Source organism: Orbicella franksi, chromosome 10 (genome assembly GCF_964199315.1).
Source record: "Orbicella franksi chromosome 10, jaOrbFran1.1, whole genome shotgun sequence".
Taxonomy (NCBI): Eukaryota; Metazoa; Cnidaria; class Anthozoa; order Scleractinia; family Merulinidae; genus Orbicella; species Orbicella franksi.
The window spans coordinates 27163509-27189012 of record NC_138154.1 but is presented as its reverse complement, the minus strand read 5'-3'; the positions used below and the strand labels follow the sequence as shown (position 1 = coordinate 27189012).

The 25504-nt window shown below is 38.5% G+C and overlaps 1 protein-coding gene across 1 annotated transcript; it reads left to right on the top strand.

Moving 5' to 3' along the window:
• Positions 1–10601: 10601 nt before the first annotated feature.
• LOC145499713 (uncharacterized) lies at positions 10602–23701 on the top strand. The gene is made up of 10 exons (XM_081479239.1): positions 10602–11724; positions 13402–13602; positions 13949–14192; positions 15140–15273; positions 15761–16061; positions 16763–16978; positions 18474–18683; positions 19441–19543; positions 20437–20506; positions 20754–23701. Exons 1-10 carry the CDS (start codon positions 11104–11106, stop codon positions 20853–20855), a joined length of 2202 nt encoding a protein of 733 aa, XP_081335365.1. The 5' UTR covers positions 10602–11103; the 3' UTR covers positions 20856–23701.
• Positions 23702–25504: the final 1803 nt, after the last annotated feature.

Genomic DNA, 25504 nt, shown 5'->3' with positions numbered 1-25504 from the left:
TAAGTTCGGTGAATTAAGTTCGACGTCTGAATCAACAGGTGTACTTTTGATAATTTGGGTCGGTCCAAATTCGAATTAAGTTCGGCTCATGAAAAGTTCGGCGTCTGAACTGGGCCTAAGTGATTAGTTCAGTAATGATTTTGACCTTATATGGTGAATATTTGACAATGGCGGCAACAGCTTCAAAATGCCCTGGGGAGCTTATGAACTACCTCGCCGCTGAACATCGGCGAGATTTTGGTTCCTTTAATATATAGACAGAACTACCTCGCCGCTGAACATCGGCGAGATTTTGGTTCCTTTATTATACAGACAGAACTACCTCGCCGCTGAACATCGGCGAGATTTTGGTTCCTTTATTATACAGACAGAATTACCTCGCCGCTGAACATCGGCGAGAAAGAGCGTCTATATATGTTAATGTTATTTCGCATATGAAAGTAGTATTCACATATTGAGAACATGGCGTAATTTTTGCCGTTCTGTATATTGAAAGAATCACATAATATGTGTTTGTCTGAACGCCGCTCGGCTAAAAGGGAAGCGGCAATCGTGAACAGTGATCAATTACCATGTTGCTAGAACAGCCGTGAGGGCAAACCTTTTTTTTTTCAACTATTCTTCAGGAGGCTTTCGATTGCGCCAAACACCATGCAAAGTATGGATATTAATTAAGCCAGGCAAATTAAATCTAAAATTAAGTAAGTGGCATAAATTCAAACAGCCGACCCGTGCGCATTACAAACGCCAATCTTTCTCTAGGGTACCCCAATGGTAATTTTTTTTTTTTTAAATCTTTTGAGTGCAAATTTACGCTACTCACTGCCCACAATGTAGCTAAATTGTCATGCTGATAACTTTCCGATCGGTCGCGAGGTTTTCGTTAAGCTTCGGCAAAAGTCCCTCAGCGCTACCAATAACAAAAGGGCTATTGTGTAATACTTAATCAGTGATGTTGGGCCGGAACAATAGACCATTTTTTGATACTGAAGTAGAAAATACTAGGGTTTTTAAATAGAAACTAATGGAAAGTGAAGTCACATTTTGGCAGCAGGAAATCCGCGCCATCTTCCCTAAGAGGAAAAGTCACCGGTAAACAGAAGTCTCTATCTTCCAAGATATTTCGCATTGAATATAATGCTATTGCAAGTTGAAGCAACCCTACCCACTCAAGGAAGCGACAAGGAGGCAACGAATGGAGAGATTTACATTCCTCCAGAATAAATATTTTTATTAATATCAGTTATTTTCGTTTCTCTCCTTCGTGAACACAAAAGTTAACTTCATTTATTACTCAGGTATCGCCTTCACTTCTTTAAATTATTTCTGTGTTGGTAAACAGTTAATGGCCTCCAAATCACAGTTGTGAAGTTTTAGAGATAGAGGAGTTTTATGGGCAAACGCATTATGACTGTCATCTCCGTCGTGTACGTCAATATTGTAGAGATTTGGGCGTGAATGTCTTGTGAAGCCTTGTAATTGATAGTTGAGCAACAAACCTGAACTTTTCCGCATTCCCTTCGTCCGCAATGTATTCGTCTTGACCTTCAACGTTCATCATCTTCCCTAAGTTGGCAACGTAAACAACGAAGATAATAAGAACAAGGGTGGCCACTGCAAACTTCCTTGAAAAGATCGGCGAGCCAGGAGCTGTCTTGTGCCATTTCACAATGATCGCGGCGATAGCCGAGAGCAACTCTAGCTTCTTGAGGTTTCTCCAAACTTTCGAAGTGCATCCATAACTCGATATACGCACAGCTAAAAACATCAAACAATTCTTTTATTACATGGCGACAACAACTTGGACGCTAAAACATGTTTTATTTGTGATTGACTACAAGCAAAGCACGGTGAAGTAAACCAAAGGTCATTAGGATCTTAACAAACCACAATAAGTTGAGCAACGGTTGAACAAAAACGCTTAACCTGGTTTCTAAAATTGTCAACGAAAAATTCACCTCTTCGAATTAATTATAATGAAAACGTAGGCAAACAAAGTCAAAAATACCCAATGAAAATGTACACAAACAAAGTCGAAGTACTCAGGTTTAAGTAAACATCTTAGCTTACCGAAAAGTCAAAGGCTCGAAGTAGAGTTTGGATTGTTCAGAATGATCTTCACTTTGCCGAAACTTAAACAAAAGGAACGCACGCTAAGCGTGAACCAATTCTTTATTCTTATTCCAAGATACACTTATATTCCTTCCTCCTAGTAGATGCATGAAAGAACCAGTGACTGAGGTGAGTATAGTCATACGCTCTATCAACCGAGCTGTCCAAAAGTTGCACCACTTAGCGACATAATTCATACTAATTCTTTAATAAATTTATGTTTGGGGAGCTTTATAAGACTTAGTAATTACTCGGCTTTGAACCCGCGGACGTACACGCAATGTCGTTATCGTTATCCCACCGTGTTTGGGGGCTGGGGGTGGATGAAGCCGCTCCCCTGAGTATTCGATGTATATATGCGACATATCTCAATTACTTGTGTTTAAAAAAATAGCCCAAGGCTCGCTTTACAACAAAACATACAGTCGAACCACCGGTCGCGACCACCTCTCCTCATGCGACCACCTCCCCTCAGCAGCCAGTTTTCTAAAATACCGAAAGTTTTCAAGTCAAATCACAGGGAGCCCACAGTCTTGCTGAGTAGGAAGAGAGTAAATGAAGGAGTGAAAAAGTCGGATCGCCTGTTCTTACGCGACCTTACAGGGAAAACCGCTACCTGGAAGTCCTGCGTAACACTGTAGCGCTAAACTCGTACCTAGTCTTTTCCGTGCTCTGCAAAAACTTTTTTGGTTTACATTAATAACCTGACCGTGCACAACAAGAAATTTTGAAATAATTGAAATTGTCCATTTATTAATCTTTTACACATATCGATTATGAAAAGTAACGCACGACTCCGGTTAATTCAAAATATAGGCACAAAAACTCAAAATACTGTCGTAAGCGTGAACAGATCAGTTATTTTGCTAGAAGACCTCCGTTGCGACCACCTCTCGTAAGCGACCAGTTTTCCAAAATACCAAAAGTTTCCGATTCAAACCACTATATTTAGAACCTCTTGTAAGCGAACACCTCTCGTAAGCGACTGCGACTACCTTATGGTAATAAGGCAAAATTTAGACCCAATATGGTCTAAACTCTCGTAAGCGACCACCTCCCGTACGAAAAAGCGACCACCAAGGCTTGACTGTATAAACACTGCTGGATTTGGAGAGAAAACGAAACAAATGAAGTTGAGAAAATGCCAGCAGTCTGTACTCAACGAGATATCATACTCCTTTTTATAAAATTTCCACAGGACATCGTTATACCTGTTATTCCTGGCATGCACTTCTTTGTAATAATTGCCATGCTCGGGGTAGGGAAAATCGCAGATTTTGGTCATAAATAGGTTAAGGGTTTTGTGAAGTGGGCCGCACTGACCCCCCCCCCCCCCCAATTTTTCTGGGATGTACCAAACACATTTTCCCAGTAGTTACTACAGTCTTGCTTTAGCAAATCAAAATAGTACTTGCTGCCAGGTACTTTATAAAAGTATAACCCCTCCAGAAACCTTGACAAAGCACATATAATATCAGCTGTTAACAGTTATTTTTTTCTGCGCTTGATTAAGATTTTGTATTAAACTGTACTGAACTGGTGCGGATTTAATATACATTTTGTCACATTTAGTTCACATATTTTAAGACTACTCAGCAGTAACTAGTGCCTCTTGTATGACCATGCAGTAACAGTATATTCCAAATTATACAAAATACGTGTATATGTATTACTATCCTGCTTGGAAGAGTGTGTAGAGAGAGCACACAGTACAGTGCCCTACTGTATGTCTTTTGTTAGGTATGATAATCTTAAATTTGGAAGACTCATATTGATCTTTTAGAAATCACAAAAAAAAATTGATACCTTGACAACTCTCCTTTAGCTGTGTCACTTCATGATAAATTAGCAGTTTGGTATGTTGTAGCATAGAACTTGAATCAATTAAGTTATCGCACCGGTATCACAGAGGTCATGGGTTCGAATCCAGTTCACACCTAATTTTTTTTTTTCAGGCTATAATTTCACTTTTGCTTATATAGCTGCAACGATCAATCCTGTCTGAAGTTAATCGATGTATTAATATGTCCCGCTGGCTTATACTTTAACAGTTTATCTTAAAGTTTGTTTATTTCTTTCATTGTGTGGTTCTAGAAAATATCCATACCCGCCCCAAGGAGATTATTGGAAATTCCAAGGGTGGGGAGGGTCTCAAAAGCCAAACTTTTAAAGAAAAGTATGAATCAAAATTGTAATTTCCATAGGGATGGGATGGGGAGATCTCTGTTTAATAAATACATAAATAATATGTACAGACCCATTATCTGATGTGAAGACTGTGCAACATATCCTGGCCCACGATTTGCCAAGGTGTAGCATCGTTGTTATCAATTTCAAGTACCAAATTAAAGAAGACCAGCATGTTAGATTGGGGAGGGGGAAATTTCAAACATCATAAATTAAAAATATGTATATATTTTCCAAACTCAGTCATGTTGGTAGTGTTAGTGTCTAATGAATACCTGTAAAGAGATCATACATTCTTGCAAATATTCTGGGAGTCTCCCACATACCATTTAGATCATCCAATCTCTCAGGAAAGTTATGAAATTTATTTTCCAAGTACACTACTGGACCATGGGCTCCTGGGGACAGTGCTTAAATTGCTTTTATGATGCAATATGCAGATGTGCTACATAATATGAGCATAACAGTTTTGTTACCATGGCAATAGACTGCGTTTCAGACCTTCCCTGATATTCTAGGCTTTTCTGGCCACCTTTGGGTTCCATTTTGATATTTGCCAATGGTGCTTTATCTGCATTATCCAGCAAGCCTATTAGATACTAGTAAAGTCGAAGTCATGGCTTGGATTAATGTTTTTCGAGCTGAAAATCACTGAATTATTGAAATTGGGTTAGAGGGGACTGGAAAAGATTGAGTTGCCAATTGGGAACATAATTTTTATAGCCATATTTAGTGTGTTGCATGTAAAACTATAAGGCTACCAAGTTTCAATGATCTCTGCTGTATATATCATTTGGTTCGTACTTGATGTAATATTGGGTTGGGTGTATGACATCATCAGTACTAGTCATCTCATTTGCATATATTTTACGCATTTTAAACTTAAATATCTCCAGAAGTAATGCAGATATTTGCAAAGGTAAACAGCATTTGTAATCTATTGTGGAATTCTAATTGTGATACTCCTTAAAATTCTATATAAAGGGGTAAAATTTGATGATAGTAGCATGCCAAATCATTGAGTTGAATTTATGTTGCTGACATTTATATGTACTGTGAGGTGTTGAAGAGAATTTTGGAGGTGAATTTGGCGTGCTTATTGAATTGACAGAGGTTGGTTTTGTTATTGCTTTTGTCATTATCTTCCATGTATGTTTTTAAAAGCAGAGTGGTTGGTGGCAAAAGCAAAACTGGCAATATCCTCACTAACCTGTGTTTCTAAGTCATGTTTTTAGGTTTTTGTGGTCAGTCTATTAGTAGCTGCACTGTCTTAAATTACAATAGAAAAGATGTTATATTAATTATGTAAGTTACACTTTGGTATCGTTCATACCAAAATTATAGTGATTTTCTGGTTCTATGTTTGCCTCTGCTTTAATTTGATTAAACTACATGAGTGACTGTGGTTTATTCTTTAACCGAATTTAATTCTGTCAAAAGGGAAGTGGGAATCTGAGAGCGGTAATAAACTAGACCAACAAATATATGGAAATCTGCCACCATTGCTTTCATGGCTGAGTGGAGAAGAATCTAAGTCAGAACAAAGTTTATTTTTTTCTGTTTATTTAAGTTTAATGTATTCTTTTGCTGAATGATATTCTATGTATTATGCAAAATAAAATGGTTGTTGTTGTTTTTGAAAAAGAAAATTGCTGATTTAATGTGATTATAGAAATGTTGGGGAGTTGAAATGGGATCCTAGCTATGGGAGAGTAGGAATAGGGGCTGAGAGGGGTGGGTGATGTGCTCACAAGTGAATTTTAAGAGCTCTCTGAAAGAGAAAACAAACTGTAGGTTTGAAAAGTTTAAAGCGGAAATAAAAATTAGACATTAATATATCTTGTTTATGGAGGTGGTAAATGAACAAATACTCACTTACAGTGAGTCATTGAAACAATGACATAATTTATGTTACTTTGTCTTTTCTTAGGTGGTTACCTCCTGGCATATACACCCCACACAGGCATTCAATGCTATGATTTAGATGATGTCACCTGCTTTTCCCATGTTTAATATACATGTAAGAGTATCAGTGGACCTGTACACGTGTGATTTTTCTACTGATAATGGGAATTACAATAGAGATACAAAGCCACTCTGGTGTGATTTATTTAATTATTCCTTAACAGTAAATTGAACCAGTTAAACCAAAGGTTGCATTCTGTAAGATCAGGTTTACAAAAATTAAATAGAAAATTTCACTACATCAATTTTATTAATTAAGTAATTTTGGTACGTTGTTTTCCTGGTAAGAATATAATTTGGAAATTTTTTTATGGGACTGAATAGTTTGTATGTTGATGTTTCTTCCTGTTCATTTTTTCCTTGAACATTTTTGTTTTCCTAATAAGTAGTTTCTTGAAAACACATTTTAAGATAAAAGATAGCCATAAGAATGATGTTGTGTTGTCTCTGAGGTCATTTCCAAGATAAAATTGTGATTTTTATATAAAATTTGAATTTTTTTTTGGGGGGGGGGGGGGAGAGGGTGGGAACCTTTTCAGAATCTCCCTACAAAGATCACAAGGTACAAGGGGCAAAAATAAAAGTTTAAGTGTTAAAACGTATGACTTGTTTTCATTATCAGTTTGGGTCTCTCTGTGAAGCTCCAAAGTATGGTTATTTATACTTGAGGATAATGTTATACCCATTTTAAGTCAAAATACAAATGGAAACTTGCATTGACACTCACTCAATCCCTTGGCATTGTTTTGTTTTTTTAAGAATTGCCTTTTTCCACAAAACAATAATTTGAACATCTTTGTTACACAACTGGGGGTGGGGAGGAGGGGGGAAAGGGGTATTCTACAAAGTTTTAAATTGGGAGGCCCCATCTCGAGGTCCATTAACCCTTTGAATACCAAGTACGCATATATGCGTAATTAATGGTCGTGCTCTTTGTACCACTTGTGACGTCATCAATTGAAATGTCATCAGATATTCTTGAGATAGTAGTAAGCAGATAGTAGTACTAGGTTAGGCCTTTTCGTACAATGGTCGGGTTTAGATATCGACGACATTCCGACGTCGCAAATCGAAAAACAACGTTATCAGTTTTGGTGCAAAAACGGTGGTAAAATGGTCCACTACGCCTATGATTGATCAAGGTCCATTTCTAGGCTTCGCCCGTAATTAACATCTAACTTTTCACGGCAAACAGAAAGAACATGCAACGCAAAAGGTAGCCAGTATAAAAGGGCCGAGAAAAACAGAAAGGTAAAGGGCAACAAACAAAATTGAGAACGGTTAATGGCCAAAAAAAAAAAAAAAATTGGCTTATGCGCATGCCCGAAATTGAAATATTGCTCAATTTTGCACCTAATCCTCGAAAAATCTCTCCTTTTAGTACAAAAAAAAGCTTTCTTAGCAAAACTTAGGCTTATTTAGCGTCATGGCAGCTAAACACCCTGACTAAATGGTTAAAAACGGTATTTTTTGGCGAAAGTTTGGTATTCAAAGGGTTGGGCCATGTTTCTTTTTCTTGTGCTTATGTTTGTGCTTATTTCACTTGTGTTATGCTTATCTCGCAAGTGTGAACCAGGCTTTACCCCTCACCCTTTTGTATACATTTTGATAGAAAAGACACCTCTTTTGTAGACCTTTCATTGCAAAAGGGTACATGTACCCTTTTACAAACCTATTTAAGAATACTGCATCCCTTTTCTACTCCCTTGGAAAGGAGTTAGTAAACAGTATTGCAGAATCCCATCATTCTGGCTCATTTTAGAACCAGAAGAATGGAATTATCCCTAAATGACAGATTTCCCTACTCTTTCATACATCTCAACTTGTGAAATCACTATACCTGAAGCCTAAAAAAGGTACCCAGTTTGAGCCGAGACTCCCCATATAGGTCATTACAGGGAGTCTTCCCACGTACACAGGTCAGGAACTCTTAGCTTGACACGTAGTGATGAAGCTGGCCTTAAGACAGGTCTGACCCAGCTTCTTCAGTTTTAGTGAGCACAAACTTGTTGGTCTCTATCAACTTCTTAATAAGTACGGAACCTTTTCTTTGCTGATCTGGTCCGAGTTCACAGACACTAGCATCACTCTCATGCACAACACTAACAATAACAATGTCACTCAGTCTGATTCATTAGTAATTCTACTGTACCATTCTTCATTGTCAGACTGATGAGTTCATTTAAATAGCTTGGAAAAATCACCAGTGTCACCGTTGATATTGCCTGTTCCCAGACTTCCATTTATGGCTAGGTGTAGGGGCATGAAATTTCACTACTGTTTAGGAACAGTTTGATAAGATGGCATATTGAAACGATGATAAATTAAAATCAAACTCTATAAGATAGAATTGTCAGAATTGCTATTTTTCTCACATTCCCTTAGGGATTGAAATGTCTTGATGTAAGATTATATTGAGAAAGCACACTGAAAAAATAATGCAAAATGTATGAGCAACCTTCAAAATGAGTTGCGAATATGACAGGGATTAAAAGATAATGAACTTGGTCTGCAGACGGGGCAAAGGAGAGGGTTTGAAGAAATTAAAGGTGCATGCTTGACCACATTGGATCAGGGCTGGAGGGTATTGGAACTTAGTGTTGCTGACTTTGTGTTGGGAATTAGATGTTTGCCTGACAACAAAATGTTTTCCCGATAAAGTTCGCGCTAAAATCAGTCACTCACGATAGAATTTTGAACATATATATTTTCCTCACACAACGTCCCGAGTTCGATTACAACACACTCCTAGATTCTCTAAAACAAAAGACAAAAACAAATCGTACAATGTTATCTTTGGTTGGCTACAGTTACTAAGATGACAGATTCGATGCCTGTCCCTTTCCGGTCAACTAAACAATCAATTCTAGACGCGTTAAAAGGGGTTTGATTATGTAAACACACGATTTGCGACATTTTAACATTGTTGAAACAAAAAAATATATTTGATTATAACTGATAAAAAACCACGACCTGTCCAAATTACTGAATCGCCGTTAAAACTATCCTCTTGCTTTTTTTAAGGGTTCACGGCCTGCCTGTAGCGTTTATCAATTAAGGGACTGCTAAAGGAAAACATTTCTTGTTTAAGGTTTCCAATCGTAACATATTTTATGGCATCAGTTTGAGTCATAAGCAAAAACATGAATTTGTGTTAGTGTCGATCGGCAAGAAATTTCCTCAAAGTCTATTCTTGCAGTGATACGATTAACAGCTCTCAAGTATTCTCGAGTGTTTGGCAACGGTAAATTTGAAAAAATGTGCTTCTGTTAATTAGATTCCCCCACGTCTAGAAAATTGTCATTGCGCTTTTCTGTTAGTGCAATTAAGGCCTACCTAAAAGAATAGGATATTTGAATTGAGTGCAACTTACCTAGAATTCATTATTTCCACGCAAACGATGACTCCTGTGGAATTCAGCGACGAAGAAATGACGACATTTCGCAAAAAACACGCCTTCGAAACAGCGTGTTTTTAAATAAATAATTGTCCAGTTCTTCAAACAAACTGATATGACGAGAAAGACGACAAAATTTTGTTCATCGTGGCCAAATAAAACGTTAAAAACATCCGGCCGATTGCAAAATATTGCCATTTTACTGAGAGAACGATTATGCCATATTCAAATTTGATTTTGCCGCTCATCTCGCTTTTTTACCGGATGTGACGTCATTTTGCGTTGAATGATTCAGATACACCGTACATAAAAAGTGCCAGGCGTCGCAGTGTGTTCTCCCCCGCCCCTGTCCTACATAAATGAAGAGAAGAAGGGGAACAAACCGGTTTGTCAAACTGAGAACGACAAACTTCGGCCAAGGGGGACGGGACGAGGGTGCTCGTGGTACCTTATGCATTGGAGGTTAAAAACGCGATTTTGGGAAATCGTGTGTTGTTTTAGAATTGGTATCTCTTACGGTGGACCGACCACCTAAAGAGATGGTACGTCCCGAATATTGCGGTCGGAAGGAACCGAAACGCTAATTCCACGATGACTATAGACTGGGAGCTGGGGAATTGAAATCAGTAATTTTCGATCGGAGAAGATATTAAATTCCAACAGAACTGAATACATGGCCGCAGCTGCACGTGGAGTTGGCGAGACAAGTGGCGCTGCCAGTTAAAATGGCTTTTTTGGGAAAATATTTTATTGTTAGAATTTGTTTTCTCAAAATGCAGCTTTACCTGTGTATTTATTTGTTTCTTTATTTCTCAATCCACATTTTTTTTTTTTATCTTACTATTTTTCAGTGCTAAAAAAACTTTCAAGGTTTTAGTTTGAATTTCATCAATCAAATTGCGAGAACTTTTGGACGCGCAGTTGACAAGTTGTTGAATGGTTGAAGGGTTAATTCACACGGGCAGTTTTGGAAAGTAAAGCTTGAGTTTGTTTCGAGGCAACACAGCTTTCCAAGGAAACCGAAGGTGTAATTTCTCACATTTTCTGGATATGGTCAAAACTGGACTGTTCTTTACTTTTTTTTCCTAAAAGTGAACCGCTAATTATGAAAATCGGGAGTTGAATATAGCATTTGGAGTGAATGAAATATACGCGATATGAACAGTCCACCTCAGGCGGTGTGAATTTTTTAATAATTATTATTTTTATTTCTTAAATTTCTATTTCTAGTTTATTTATGTATTTAATTATTCTTTTAATTCACGTTTAAATTCTTTTATTTAATTTTTTTTTAATTTTTTAAAATTTTTTTCTTTTCTTTTTAGACTCCGCACTCCGCACTCCGCACTCCGCACTCCGCACTCCGCACTCCGCACTCGGCACTCTCGTTTTCGGAACAGCCCAATATCGATCACAGCCGTTAACAGCTGTGCGTTGGTCGCATGTCGCACGCTTTGCTGCCAATGACGTCAAAGGTCGACAAGTTGTCAATGGATACGAGTCAGTTGTTCGTGACAACAACACGATTTTTACGTTTAAACTTGGTGACCAAACTTTCGTCCCGCCGAACTCAACTGATAATCGTGGTAACTATGGTTGATACTGCAAGGCTCAGGTCGGTAAATAACATTAATGATGCGGGTTACCTAAATGAAGTGGATATTGTATCCAAAAATCCAGATCGAAATGGAGAAGCAAGAGATTTTCCTGTCAATCCAACTTCTGCACTAACTTTGTTCAGCGAAAAATATCCGGACATTGCACCAACTTTGAGGACAACTAAGGATCATTATCACGCTTTGAAGGAAGCCCAAAACCATGGCAATCTGATTTCACTGGCAGCATTCCAACATGTTAAAGGCTTGTACAATGTTTACATCCTAGATAAGAGTCCGAAGAATAGATTTGCACTGACAGAATTTGCGGTAACTTTGGGGATTCCCAAGCTTGCTTATGAAATAATTGTTGACAGCAGAACTAAATACCAAGACCTAACCACATGGGACAGAGAAAAGGATGCAGAGGGAAGCAAGGGTGATTTGGGTTTGAGAGCTGAGGAGCAGGTTAGCAGTCTTAGCAAGCACTCTTGTTGACTTGCAATGTTGTAAAAAAGGTTTGGTTTTGCTGTATACAGGTACACTCAATGATTGGTTTAAAAAACTCATGCCTCCAAGTATAGCTACTACATGAATATAAATTTAGTTGAACAGATGAGAGACTTGCGCGAGGCATGTCGCACAAGATATTGCCAGCTGTATATTTGTCCACTGTGGGCTGGCCACCTGGGGGGTGTGTACTCCTAGGGGTACGCCCGCTTTCCAAAACGCTTACCATACCCTATTTAAGAACAAAATCTGTGATTTTGCCCATCCTATTTATGACCTGACCAAAAATTTGATACCCTATTGAACACCTGAGTTCCCTTGTTCAGATCAATTTTAAAGGCAATGTTTATATGCTTTTATTAGGTTGGAAACCAACCTGTGACAAAAAGGTAGCTTCTTCTAAAAAACATGGCCAAAACGGGTAAAAAAACATATCCTTTGGGGCGGCACATACCTATATAGTCCACATATGGGAGTACCCCGTGGGGGCTGGCCAACCCCTGAGATATTTGTCAGCGTGACAGATAAATGCAAAATTCGGAGTTTGGGAAGGGCAGCTAGTGTAAGATGCCCAGAAATTAGCGTAGCTCACAACTTGAGTCTATTCTGTGCAATGTTTACCGCGGCAAAAGGGTTGCGAGACATGCTCAGTTCAAGAGATGATGCACAAGGCACTCAGGGCTGTCATTAAGTTTTGAGTCACCTGTAGCCTTGTTCTCCACAGCTGTATAGCAAACTTGTTACTTTATGGGTGAATTCTATCAAAAACAGGTAATTTCACCTGTAGCATCAAGGGAAAATCAAGCATACTCAGCCGTGTCAGGTGTTATGGGGTATGGTCTTTAATGACATCCTGTGGGGCACTTTTTTGTGAGGCAGAGAAAAAAACTCTGATGGGATGAATTTGGATCGCTGATTTAGTCAAGAACAAGGCATAAACAATTATAGCTGCTGCTGTTGTTTAAATCAGTCATCTGAATTGATCCAGCCCGTGTTTTGTACCTGCATGCCCCTTTTTTATGCAATTGAGTCGCAGTAAAATAGGAAGGCTAGTCACAAATAATGGCTCATAGGATTCTGAGAGAATTTTCAGTTAATATGAAGTGTCAATTGGTATTCCTGCCCTTATACCCTTACGATTATCAAATTGGATAACAAGTTTCCCATAAGTAATTTGGCTATCAGCTGGTGTTGGGGCCTTTTTTGAGTGCTTATACGCTGAAAATTATGTGCATAATGCCCAACTAACCTCAAAGTACATTTCTTTCACATCTGGGCACTGCAGTAAAATTGAATAGCTTTACTGGAAAAGTTGCTTAAAACAAAAATTTGTTATCGAGCAAAAATATTGCTTCCTGATTCTGTTTAATTCATACTTCAATTAAGTTGTTTCAGAAGTAGAATATTGAACCCCAGCCATACTTGGAGCTTTCGGAGCTATCATGATCTCATATCCCTAATTATGTCAAAATGTTGGTACTGTACAAAGTATATCTGATAATCGAAAATCATGTGACAAAATGACAGTCTACATATTATAAGTGTTTAGTCCTCAGAAAGTACCAGGGGCCCTTCTATTAGACATGCACAAGTTTACTTACATGTATAAGAGATCTTTATAAACCTTTTTTGCAGGAGTCTGAACAAGACAAAGCAAAGACCGATGCTCTAAAAATGTCACAGGATATCATTTCTCAGTTAATCGCTGTACTTCTAAATTTCACCGATGTCCATGATCCATTTTGCTTGGCTTGCAATGAAGCTGGTATGGTGCACCTTTTTGTTGAAATGATTAAAGAACTCCAGGACACAATTCCACACAACTTAAAATTTGTGGTAAGTGTTCCTATACTTGTAGCTAGTTACGAGGGAGGCAGTGTTGCCAAGTGGTTAGTGTGGTGGACTTGAGAAATCCCAAAGTCGCAGGTGGATATCCTATTTTGTCCACTACCTACTAAGAGTTGTTTTATGGTAGACCTGAGTTCAGCTCATTGTCGTGGTTGTTTGCTTCCTTCCCGATGGGATTTTTAACCTTCTTGTCTTCATTAACATTATTTGTTTGGCCCTGAAAAGCCCCATTGGGGGAGTTGGGATGTTCTGCTTTTTTTACCTCAGTGTTGATTTGTGTTCATTGAATGTCTGTATTAATGATCGAGGTTGTACTGCATTGTATTTATGACAGAATGCCCAAACACAGCACCAAACTAGATTCACGGTGCGTGGCAAGGTACTATCTCGGACCTTGGGCACCCTTCATAACTTATCAAAACGTGTGCCAACAAGGAGGAACTTTGCCGCTTGTCATGCAGTGAATGTGCTCGTACCTTTGCTCAAAGCAGAAGTTGCACTTTACAGTGCTAAAAGTCTGCTTATTCTGGCCTACTTGATTGACGAAGAGAACAATTATTTGATCATGGCTGATGAAGGTAAACCTAAAGGCTGGTTCTCAAAAATGCGCAAGCATAAGCATATGTAAACACAGTAGAGTGGTGTTAAGTAGCATCTTTTGTTTGGAAATTATCAGAACTAAAGGTGCTTATTGTCAACATCATACTTCTGCATCTGTCGGCTTATGCTTACGCCCATGAGCACAAATGAATCTATTTGTTTCACCAGTACATGAATGCGCTAGTGTAAACAAGCCTTTAAGGTTGGTTTTGACTATAGCATATAAGCATAAGCATAAGCTGGCATATGCAGATGCAGTAAAAAGTTAATAATTTAGGCACCTTTTTTAGGAAAATTCCTAACAAAAGCTGCTAATAATTATTATCAATATCTTACTGCATAGGCATATGTCATCTTATGCTTATGCATATGTGCTTAATTTTAATGTTGATCAGTGTAATGCAAATTTTGAAATGTACTCAGTATTCATGAGAAGCAAAGAAGAAATCTTTGCCCAACTTAGGACCAACTGTGGTTCAGTTTGTGTATGTTAATATTTTAGAAATAAAACATTTTGCTCATATGTTTACTTGCAATGTTGCATGACGCAAACGTGAGAGAAAGATTTGGAGAATTCAAAAGTTCCCTACACCATAGTTTATGCCTACACTAACAGATATTCTTACAGTTAAACCCTGCTATTTCAAACTCTCAGGGGAAATGAAAAATAGTTTGAAATAGCTGATAGTTACTGACTAAAGGGTAAAGCCAAGGGAAACGGGTATGAGTCCAAAATAACGGAGTTTGAATTAGCGGACACACATATCAGTGACATTCTTAGCTATCGCTTCGTGCCCCACTTCTTGTTCTTACCACATTCTTGCGTCATCTGTGATCAATTACTGAACACATGCACAACAACATGGAATCTATTTGTTAAGTTATAAGCCTCCCTTTACTGGTATATTATGTGTTTTTTCTTCAGGTCCAATAAAGTTTCTCACAAGCTTGCTGGAAAGATCGCTGAATACTTTAAGCCATAGATATATAGGCTTCTCTTCCTCTGAACTTGCTGAAGGTCTGACGCAAATTGCAGTCAATGACAGCAACAAGAAAACGGTAAAACTGCTGTTGTGAATTTTGCATTCTATAGGAGATGCAGTGACCTATGGTCAGTGGACTGGACTCTGGATTGAGTGGTCTGGGTTTGAGCCCTGTTGAGGGTCATTGTGTTGTGTTCTTGGGCAAGACACTTTACTCTATCTGTGTTTCTCTCTACCCACTGGTGTATAAATGGGTAAGGCGAATTTAATGCTGGGGGTAACCCTGTGATGGACTAACATCCCATCCAGGGGGGAGTAGAAATACTCCTAGTCGCTTTAGAAACTGGAATAAGCACTGGCGGTATGGAGCACTTGGCCCCATGTGGACTTGTCTTTTAACCATAAAGATGCTAGTTTATTGCTTTTCAGAATAAAAATCATTAATCCTGTATCTCAAATGAAGCATTTCTTGTAAACCTGCCTCATTGAAAAGAAAATTGAGTATCCTGGTCAGGTGTAATGCAATAATTAGAAGTTTTACAATCTTAATATATTCATTTCAGATTGCTCAATGTGGAGCTATTCCTATCATTGTCAAAATGTTGCAAAGTGCACAAGACGATGAGGAGAAATTCAACGCCTGTAATACACTGTGGACCCTGGCTTTTGATGAGGAAAACAGAAAACAAATCAAGGGTGATACAGTTGCTATTCCTGAGCTAAAGAAACTTCTAACGTCAGAGAACAGTGAGATAAAGAAAGCTGCTGCTGGTGCATTATGGGAATGCGAAGGCAAAGAGAAACACGCAGAGGAGAAACAACAGTCAGTTAAAATACAAGAAGCAACAGGTGCGCATGTGCAAGGTATGAAGATCTTTTATTGCCTATTACCTCTCTATACCACTCTCAGTGATTTAACCCCAGCAAGACAGCTGTCTACGATTGGGAATCCCCAAACACCATACAGAATTAAATGCTGATAGTGAAGTAGTTTCTATGACTGGGTGTTAACTACAGGTAAATGTTTAAAAACGACTAACAAGATATTCAGCCTTGGCCAAATGGACTCGCAAGTACACCGAAGTTGAAAACTTGGGTCTACTTGGGAGTCCTTTTGGTCAGGCCTTGTGTGCACTTACCTGCGATGACTTGTGCTCACTTTGGTCGAAATCAAATTTTTACGCAAGTCGACACAAGTTTTTCACTGTTTGGCCACGCAACCCATGTCAACGCAGGTCGAGTGGCGTCTGTTATAGCAATCTATTAGCAAATGAAATACAGGATATGTCTACGTGAAATGGCCTTGAAATGTTTTTTTTTTTTTTGGCCACTTGCGAGGAAACTTGCGAGTCCATTTAGCCACCCAGCGCAAGTCTCTACGCGAGTTCAATTCAACTTGCGGTACTTGCGACTACTTGTGAATCCGTTTGGCCAAGGCTTTATAATCATGGGTGAAAAAGATATGAATGTAATTCTTACATCAATGTCTGTAAGTAACATTAGTTACTGGAGTATTGCATTTTTAACTTCGTCACAGCTTGCATTGTTTTGTTTATTCATTTCAGACACCAAGCACGTAATGATAAGTTACCAGTGGGATGTTCAAACACTTGTGATTCAGTTAAAAAACAAGCTACAGGCGGACGGCTACAAGGTTTGGATGGACATTGATGAGATGGGCGGCTCTACACTGGAGAGCATGGCCAAGGCTGTGGAAAATGCCAGCGTCGTGTTGGTCTGTGTATCTCAGAAATACAAAGAGAGCCCCAACTGCCGGTCAGGTAATGATATATCACATTTGTAATGATTTAATGACTACTTCAAAGAATGAAAATAAGCCATATGGACGATCTGCAAAGGAGTCAAAACCCCATATAAAAACAGACCGCAAAAAAGGAAGAAAGAAATATCTCCTCACCCCCTCTCATTAAAATTATGACATTTTGTCATTGAGAATTTTCTAGCTTTTGCCTTAAAAGCTCTCTATCGATTGGATTCACATCGAGTGTCCAATGTAAGTTCATTCCAGTTAATTCCAGTTATCTACAATTGTTTGAAAAAAAAAAATGGGAATTCTAGCACGTTAGTTCTAGCATACTTCTTTTTCAGAGTCAAATTACAACAGATGCTGTGGCAATAGTTGCAATGTTTAAAGATCATTACACGAAGAAATCTCAAAAGCTAAACCTGATAAAGAGGGAAGATGAATAATAACCTTGGTTAGTTCCTAGCAGGAAACTTCATTGTTTCCTTTTCAAATTAAAAGTTACATGGACATGGAAATTCCTAAAGGAATTGGGGAGAGCTAAATACTTGTAGGTCTGTAGAGGAATCTATAAAAAATGTGTTCTTTGGCAAATTATTTTGTAACAATGATTTAAAAATATAAGAGACGTTCTTTGAAACCAAAGAATAGTCTCCATAACCGTAGAAACAAGGAGGGTGTTTTGGTTTTGATTAACAAAACATTTTCGAAAATTTTGGTTCGGACTTTCTGTTCGGTGCCGGAGAATCTTTCACTGGAAGTTTTCCCGAAGAAATGGTTAAAGTGTGAGCCCGTTAAAACCAAGAAGCTTGGAAACTGGTACAAACGAAGCGTGACGGAATGGGACTCGAATTAACATTCGGAAAGGCCGAAGGGGAGACAGGACTACCTTTTCGGAAGGTTCTGTCTCCGTCTTGGAAATTTCCAATGGACTGAACAGAAACATTGTGCGCAATTGAAAAAGGAAATAAGCCCACAGCTCTTTTTTTTCGTTAAAGCAAAATGTAAGCCAATCACCAGCTAGCAGTGTGCAAATTCTCTTTAAATCGTCCAGTCACGGTGAACCTTATACAGGGTTGTCACATGTCAGGAAATGGTCAGCGAAAAAAATTCTTCAAGGTCAGGGAAAAGTCAGAGAATTTTATTTTGAGTCAAGGAAAATTGATATCAGTCTTAACACCATTGAAGGCTGGAAGAAAGATTTGGGGTCACTGTTGTCTCAACGATATTTTTTTTTGATGAAGAAGAAAAATGTGTTGAAAATTATCACTCTTAATGAACGAAGAAGCCGGAATTAGACCTGATATTTTGTATTTCTTTGGTTAGGGATTTCAATTTTATTTTTATCAGGGAAAAGTCAGGGTATTTTGAAAAGGGATGTCTGTGGCAACCATGTTATAAGTCGCCCTAGCGGTAGAAACCCGGATGTGCTGTAAAGTGAATACTGTTGAGTTTATTAGTTAATTGAAGCAAGTTAACTAAATTCTATTTTGACTAATGAACTAATTTAGAAGCAGAGTACACATTCCAGCTGCATAAAGACATCATTCCATTGATGATGGAAAATAAATACAGACCTGACGGATGGCTTGGCTTTATAATGGGCTCCAAATTCTGGATTGACTTCAGCGAAAAACATAAACTAGACTTGAACGCCAACAAGCTAGTAAAGGAACTGGGAAACAGAGGGAAAATAGCAGTCCAGGAAAGTATTGTTCAAGGTATAAAAATGCCATTGTTAAGCATTTGTTTAATGAAAGCTTTAGAGCTAAATATTAACAAAAGCTGTAAGTCTCTGAAGAAACTGTTTTGTCCGATCGGCAGGCTTGTAAATCACTTTGTTACTTATTGTTAATTTTGGGGGTGATAACAAGGTATTGGCCGAGAGTCCACCACGTGACCTGCAAATAACTACCAACAAATAATGGTATGCTAATACGTAATACCGTCTAAATGTGTTTTGCTGCAAATAATATTCTACTCGTGCATACCTAGTTAGAACCACGCTCTCGTGTGAAAAATGGCTGATCGTTTCACTGAGCTGTCACGGGGTGACTTGAATATGAAAACAAATTTGGTGATCGAATGATAACACAATTATTGAACTCGGTTATCGCAAAGTATCGTGATTTGTCCGTGTCTTGCAGATCAGTTATTTGCCTCAGCCATCGGTTTCGACAAATGATTGGTTTGCTCGCCACTGCCAAATCACCATATTTTGCAGTAATAGTTAATTATCCGCTGAGGCCAATGTAGAAAGATGATATTTCAAGCAGTAACCCCTCGTTGGCGTAACCTATTGACCAAGTTATCTATCTTTCCCTGATTTGAGTGGTTACTTTGGAAATGGGATAATTGACATTAAAGACTGATTCCGTTGGTGATTGTCTAGTTTCAGGATAATCTCGTGTGTCATTCAGTGACCACTCTAAGAATCGATTTAGAGGTGTGATTTTTGATTTGATGTTAATATTGCAGCCGTGCTAGAAGATGTTGTCGATGCCTCGCCCCAGTCTTCCATCAGATCCTGGACACTCGGTGATGTCAAAAGTTGGATCAACGATGTGGGATTGGAAGAGAGGTCAGAAACTCTTTTCTGCAGGCTTCCGCAATACTTCAAGCTTTTTAGTGGTTGTAAATACGATCCATTTCTCTGTGTTATTCAGTGGATGGTGAGCTTCCTCACGAACTAGTGTCTCCTCCATCGTGAGGAGGCAGGGTGACTTAATAAGGTTAGGTTGCGTGTTCGGCCGGTTCAACTCACGCCCGTTCTGACCACTGGCTGGAGTTGTCACGCGATAGGCCCGAGTCCAGTTTCACGCTTGTAAATAGCCAACTGGTTTGCCTCATGCTTGTTGGGGTTTTTAACCTAATTTTGTTTAATTTGAAATATTTGCATGTTTTTGTCATTTAATTGCTCGGCCCCACTAGCCCTCATGCTTTAAAAACGTTCCAAATATAGATAAAGGTTATGCAATTTTAAAATCATAGTTAGCAAACAAGGTATACAAGAACAAAATTCGCGCCCCCTGCAGTTGAGTGATTTTGTTTTTTTTTTTTTCATGTGGCTAAATATTCATTCTTTATATTCCCAAATCATTTTCAAAAAGGGTTCAGCCAATTCTTTCAAATAGGAATGCTAATTGTCTAAACTTGATTGATTGCTTACTGTACAACAGGCGAATTTGGGGCAGAGCACGAAACGCGACACACGAGCGCGCTTCGCGATTCGCCTGTTCTGCTGGCTATCGAACGTCAGCTTCATTTCCAGGTATCTTTCTCATCTCCCTGAAAAAGTCAGCGTTCCCTGGGAAAAAGGCTGTTCCTTTGATAACGAGGTTGGTCAGCCCTTACTTGATGATGTCATGCGAAAGAGGGTCTTCTTTTCTAAAGAATGACAAATACTACATTTGAAATTTGAGACATTTTTTCTCCCTAAATTTCCTAGTTAAACTTTCAAAACAATTTTTACAGGTTGAATGGAAAAGCTGTTGAAAGGCTGGATGGTCGGATGTTGTTGCGACTGCAAGATCTTAGAAAGGAGGTAAATTATGTTTATTTTTAAAATATAACTGAATTGGCGGCAGTTTGATTGTTGAGAACGATCCTACAAATAAAAATCACTCGTTAATTGACTATTACGTGCCAGCGCAGACGTTTTTCCGCTGGTCATCGAAGCAATATTTAAATACCCTGTCCACACTGATCAGGGAGTCCTTTTAGCAAGTTGCAACTTGAAGCTAGAAAGTAGATTACTTTTTAATTCCAATGTGTTCTTATCCTGATTGTAGAGTCCAGAATTCTTCTACTCGTCGATTAGAACGGACTTAGGCCTAAAAAACGTGTTTGATGTGCTGGAGTTTGTAGATGAGTTGGACAAATTGCAGGGATGATCCGTGATTTGCGCTCTTGTCTCTCGCGATAATGAAATTTGCCAAATGGATTACCGCTTGTATATTAGCTGCAAGAAAGTCTTACAACAGAGAAGCAATTCTAGGCATACTGCAAGTGAAGGCTGTGGGCTCAAAGAGAATACGCGGTGGCTATCTTCGTCCACCCCTTTGCTACTCGTCCTTTATGCCGTTATCATGTGATCAAACGAAACCCGGAGGGCTATGGGAACGAGACTGACGTTGATCTAGCAGAGAACTGAAGACTTAACGGGGAATCAGTGAGATGTCATGATCCAGCTTTCAGACCGGCCACGATCAAGACTATCTTCCAGTAGTAGCAGTAGCCGTGGTCCTGAGCGTAGATGGTGAAACTTTGAAAAAACTCGCTAAATTTGACGTGTACTTGTTGTTTAGTACACAGTGCTTTCTCATTGTATCAACCTGACCTTCTGATCATCATCATCATTTTTTCGTTTCATCGCGCAGACTTTCTTCACCATTTTCTTGCCACGTTTTTAAAAAAAAGGATCAAAATCGAATAATGAAAGTCTTTTTATTATTATTATTATTTTATCTCTTCGCCGTTTTTACAACCCTTGATATATTACAAAAATACAAAGATTTAAGAAAAGTACTCTAAGGTTGAATAATTAAGAGTGAATTCCTGTAACAATCGACCAAAATCGTCTATCAATGGCACAAGTCGAAAAATTGATTTCGCTTGTATTTTGACCATAGACAGGTCCTAGTAAGAATAGAAACGAACCATAGTTAGTTTCTGCTAATACAGCTTTCTTTGGTAGAAATATGCCGAACACGATTTCGCCTCAATTGGGCTCAAAATCTACTTCTGGTCTTGCTGAATTTTCTGAATATTTGATTGTTTCGCGCTCCGTACAACAGCTACTTGAGAATCTTTCAATGGATTTTGTATTCAGCTCAGGTCTTCGTGGTATGACTGAGTGAAAAATAACATAAATTTAAGGTGCTCTGAACCCAATGTGCAGCTTTTTTTAAAACTTTGCCAAAGTTGCGTCTTATCATGCTTATTAAAATTTGATAATATAAAAAAATTTCGCCGTGCCGGTTTTGAATTATAAGCCCCTGAAGCTGTAATTAAGGGTGTTTTTAGCAGGTCATACTATTGCTATGGTAACCTATTGTGTCACGAAAATGATAATAACGTGTTCACCAATGATTGGGCAGTTTTTTTATACCATGATTGTAGCATCAAGTGATAAAGAGTGGTTATAATGACCCATCCAAATCTAATTGCTGGAAACTGTTTTGAGCCACCTTAAATTAATTCATAGGATTGTAGTTACTAAAAAGGAGCTTCATGAAATTAGTTAAGTTATACATGAGAGAAATGTCAACGTTAGTACTGTTGAAACCAGTGATAAGTAGGTTAGGCGATATGTGTGATAGTTGTTGTAATTACCACTAAGTAGTGCAGGAAACCAATAAAGTACTTTATTCTCAAAAAAAAAAACCACTTCCACCAAAGCTTGAGGGTTGGAAAAGTGTTCTCGAATCGTCTTTACCTACGGGATGTCCCAGCAAATGCTTCTTTTGCTTCTTGTTTTACAAGATGCATAGGGCTTTTCAAACCACTAACACGGAGGCTTCGGTGTTAAAGCGATGTGCCAGAACTATATCAAAGGGCGCTTCTACACAGTCTCGGCCATCACTTCCAGATTTGGATGAATGGTTGTCAAGAAAGCGTATTCAGCATAAGCATTTCAAAAATAAAAACCGTTTTCGACTGCTAGGTCAAAATCAAACTCAGTTCAACTTCTTTAGCGTTTTCTTTACTACAAGACGAACATTTGGAAAGACAGCCCCGTTTTACGATTCTTTCCAATTAGAAAGCTTGTTTGCAGGCTACTTAAGATTTTCTTTGGGCGTTGGGAACTGATCAAAGGTTCTAAAACGGGGAGAGGACGTCAAAGAATACAACTACTTATCTTACAGTGCACTGGAACTGTTTTACAAAGAGGACATATGCAGGACTGGATATACTTCTTTTAGCTGTTGATGAAACTCGACGCAGGCTTTTTTGCCTTAGGTACAGTCTAGCTAACGATCATGCTTTCTTTGTATAAAGTTGTTTACAAAATAAGTCACGAAATCATACTTTTAAAAGTTTCTGGGCGAGAAGTCTTAAGACAGATTTCCCATTTGTACTTTTAGCGTGCGTGGGAGAAACATCCCTGTATGTAAAGATTTTTTTTTTGCCGTTTCAGCTATGCTTCTTGCAATGGCTGATCACGTGGGTGGTTGTTTCACTTGTGAGACCTTATGTGCACGGGTTAAAAAAAATCAGTCAAACACAGCTTCTTTTCGACAAGTTTAGTGATACTACAATGTTTTAGAGAGGATAGCCACGTCAGCCTTAGCTGGTTTTCATGTGAGCCCTCTATCATGGTCCTATTGCAGTGTTGGTTTTTGCCGGGAGGGAGGAAAACCGGAGAACCTGGAGAAAAACTCTCGGAGCAAGGCGAGAACCAACAACAAGCTCAACCCACATATGGTACCGCGCCGGGATCGAACCTGTGCCACATTGATGGGAGACAAGCCCTCTGTCCACTGTGTCATTCCTGCTCCCCACATTATTATCACATTATTTTTGACATGTTTTCAATTCCAAATTTAGACAATTTTTTTCCGATGGTGTTGTAGTCCCAATGTTCTCACCGGACAGTCTAGTAACGCCATTTAACGCCTCAAATAGCTTAAACACGCTTTGCGAACCTATCAACGGGCAAACAAAGCCGATAAGTTGGCGTCTCATCAACACCTTTATATATATATAGGCCTTGGGTCCGTGAAAAACCGACGCAACTGAAATTCTTAGTAGAACACTTTGCGCATTTAAATCACTGCGATGAATTTGAAGTTCCTGGAATTGCAGTTTTACCTAGGGTTTACATATATTTGTCTCAGTGACACCACAGAATTACCTTCTTTTAAATGCTCGTAAACCCTGTAATTGTTTTGTACCTTTTGCAAAGAAAATAAAATACCATAATTACAATTGAATTGCGTGCTGTACTCGCGACGCGATCATATTTTTTATAGATATTATTGTATTCTTTGTTGTTTGACGCACAAAATGAATATTTTGATGCAGCAAGACATTTCTCTTGTAGCTGATAGGAATTTTAATCACGTATATAACGAAGTCTCAAAGGACACCCCGTTCATTTTGGTGTTTGCAACCGTCATGTGCCGTAATTGTGGTGAAGCGAATCTTCGTCGATGTGTATTCCTCTCCGCGGATAAGTATACACAAACTCATCGGTTCTTGTTATAGCTTTTCGAGACGTTTCGATAGCATGGCCACTTCTGATGTATAGCGCGCACGGTTTCGATTAAATGGCCATTTTGTTGAGATAGTTTCAACGAGCTCACCGTGAAGAAGTTGTTTAATACTGAGAGTGACAAACGCCCTGAATTAAAGATTTATTAGGTTCGTTAAGCCAAACACATTGAAACGCACCATGACTAGTTTTAAAAGGTTCGTACGCCGTCACCGTTCAGCAGCAACTTAATTTACTCTCTCGTTCATGTTGTTACTGTTTTATTGATAGTTTCCTCTCTCCTTCGGGTACAAGAAAAAACAAAGGCGTATCCATGGAATTGCGGCAACCATTTCACCGTGTTCAGCTTTGAGGTTCCGTTCCACCCGTAGCGATCTCTTCCTCTATCTCCAAACGACTCCGTTTTACAGGTAAATCCCAGGTTTTTTTCTTTATTTGATCTTTTTATTAATCGCTAAACAAGACTGACAAAGTCTGACAAAAAGTTTGTTATGCACTGATGCATTCATAATGACGATTATCTAAAACGCTGTTTCAAACCGTTCTGTCCTGACTGTTTTGCAAAAACCCTGAACATGAGTTACTTAGAATTCTTACGTCTTCGATTCAGTGCTGAGTAAACAGTAAGATTGCTTCATTTATCAACGTTCTCGATGTTTTTTTGCAGGTCGAACGAATATCTTTTTTTTAAATTGCAATTTGTAGTTCTCGGACAACCCTGGAGCAAGTTGGCTATTTGTCTTATTTCAGATAAGTACATAATAGATTTTCTTATTTCTTCTGTCGTTTACCTGGTAAACGGTTTCAACTTCAATTCATCAAAATCCCGCAAGTAACATGTAGATTTCAGCCGGAATGTACGAGATTTGTTTGTTACTGCAACAGATTATCAAACTGAAACGCTGTTGAATAAAGGATAACAACTTGATTTATTGGCATCTCCTTTTTTTCTGGAGGCTGTAACACATGTACAGTCGGTTGAAAGAAAAGGCAGAAATTTATATAATTATGGATGTATAGTGTTTCATTCTCGGCTTCTGTACAAGAGGATGATATTGGAAACATCTTTTAGACCCTTTAAGTCAAATAAGTTCGTCGTAATTTTTTTATTGCTCCTGCTGTATAAATACTGTACATTAAGTAAAAGGGCAAAATAAACAGAATGAATGAATGAATGTATGAATGAACGAATGAACGAACGAACGAACGAACGAAAGAACGAACGAACGAACGAACGAATGAATGAATGAATGACTGAGTGAGTGAATGAATGTATGAATGAACGAATGAACGAACGAACGAACGAACGAACGAACGAACGAACGA

Excerpts from the sequence above, each read along its gene's own strand:
- LOC145499713 (XM_081479239.1), top strand. The coding sequence starts at position 11,104 with ATGTCGCACGCTTTGCTGCCAATGACGTCAAAGGTCGACAAGTTGTCA. Across the intron at positions 11,725-13,401 it reads GTTTGAGAGCTGAGGAGCAG|GAGTCTGAACAAGACAAAGC; the intron begins GTTAGCAGTCTT and ends CCTTTTTTGCAG. Across the intron at positions 18,684-19,440 it reads CCAGGAAAGTATTGTTCAAG|CCGTGCTAGAAGATGTTGTC; the intron begins GTATAAAAATGC and ends TTAATATTGCAG.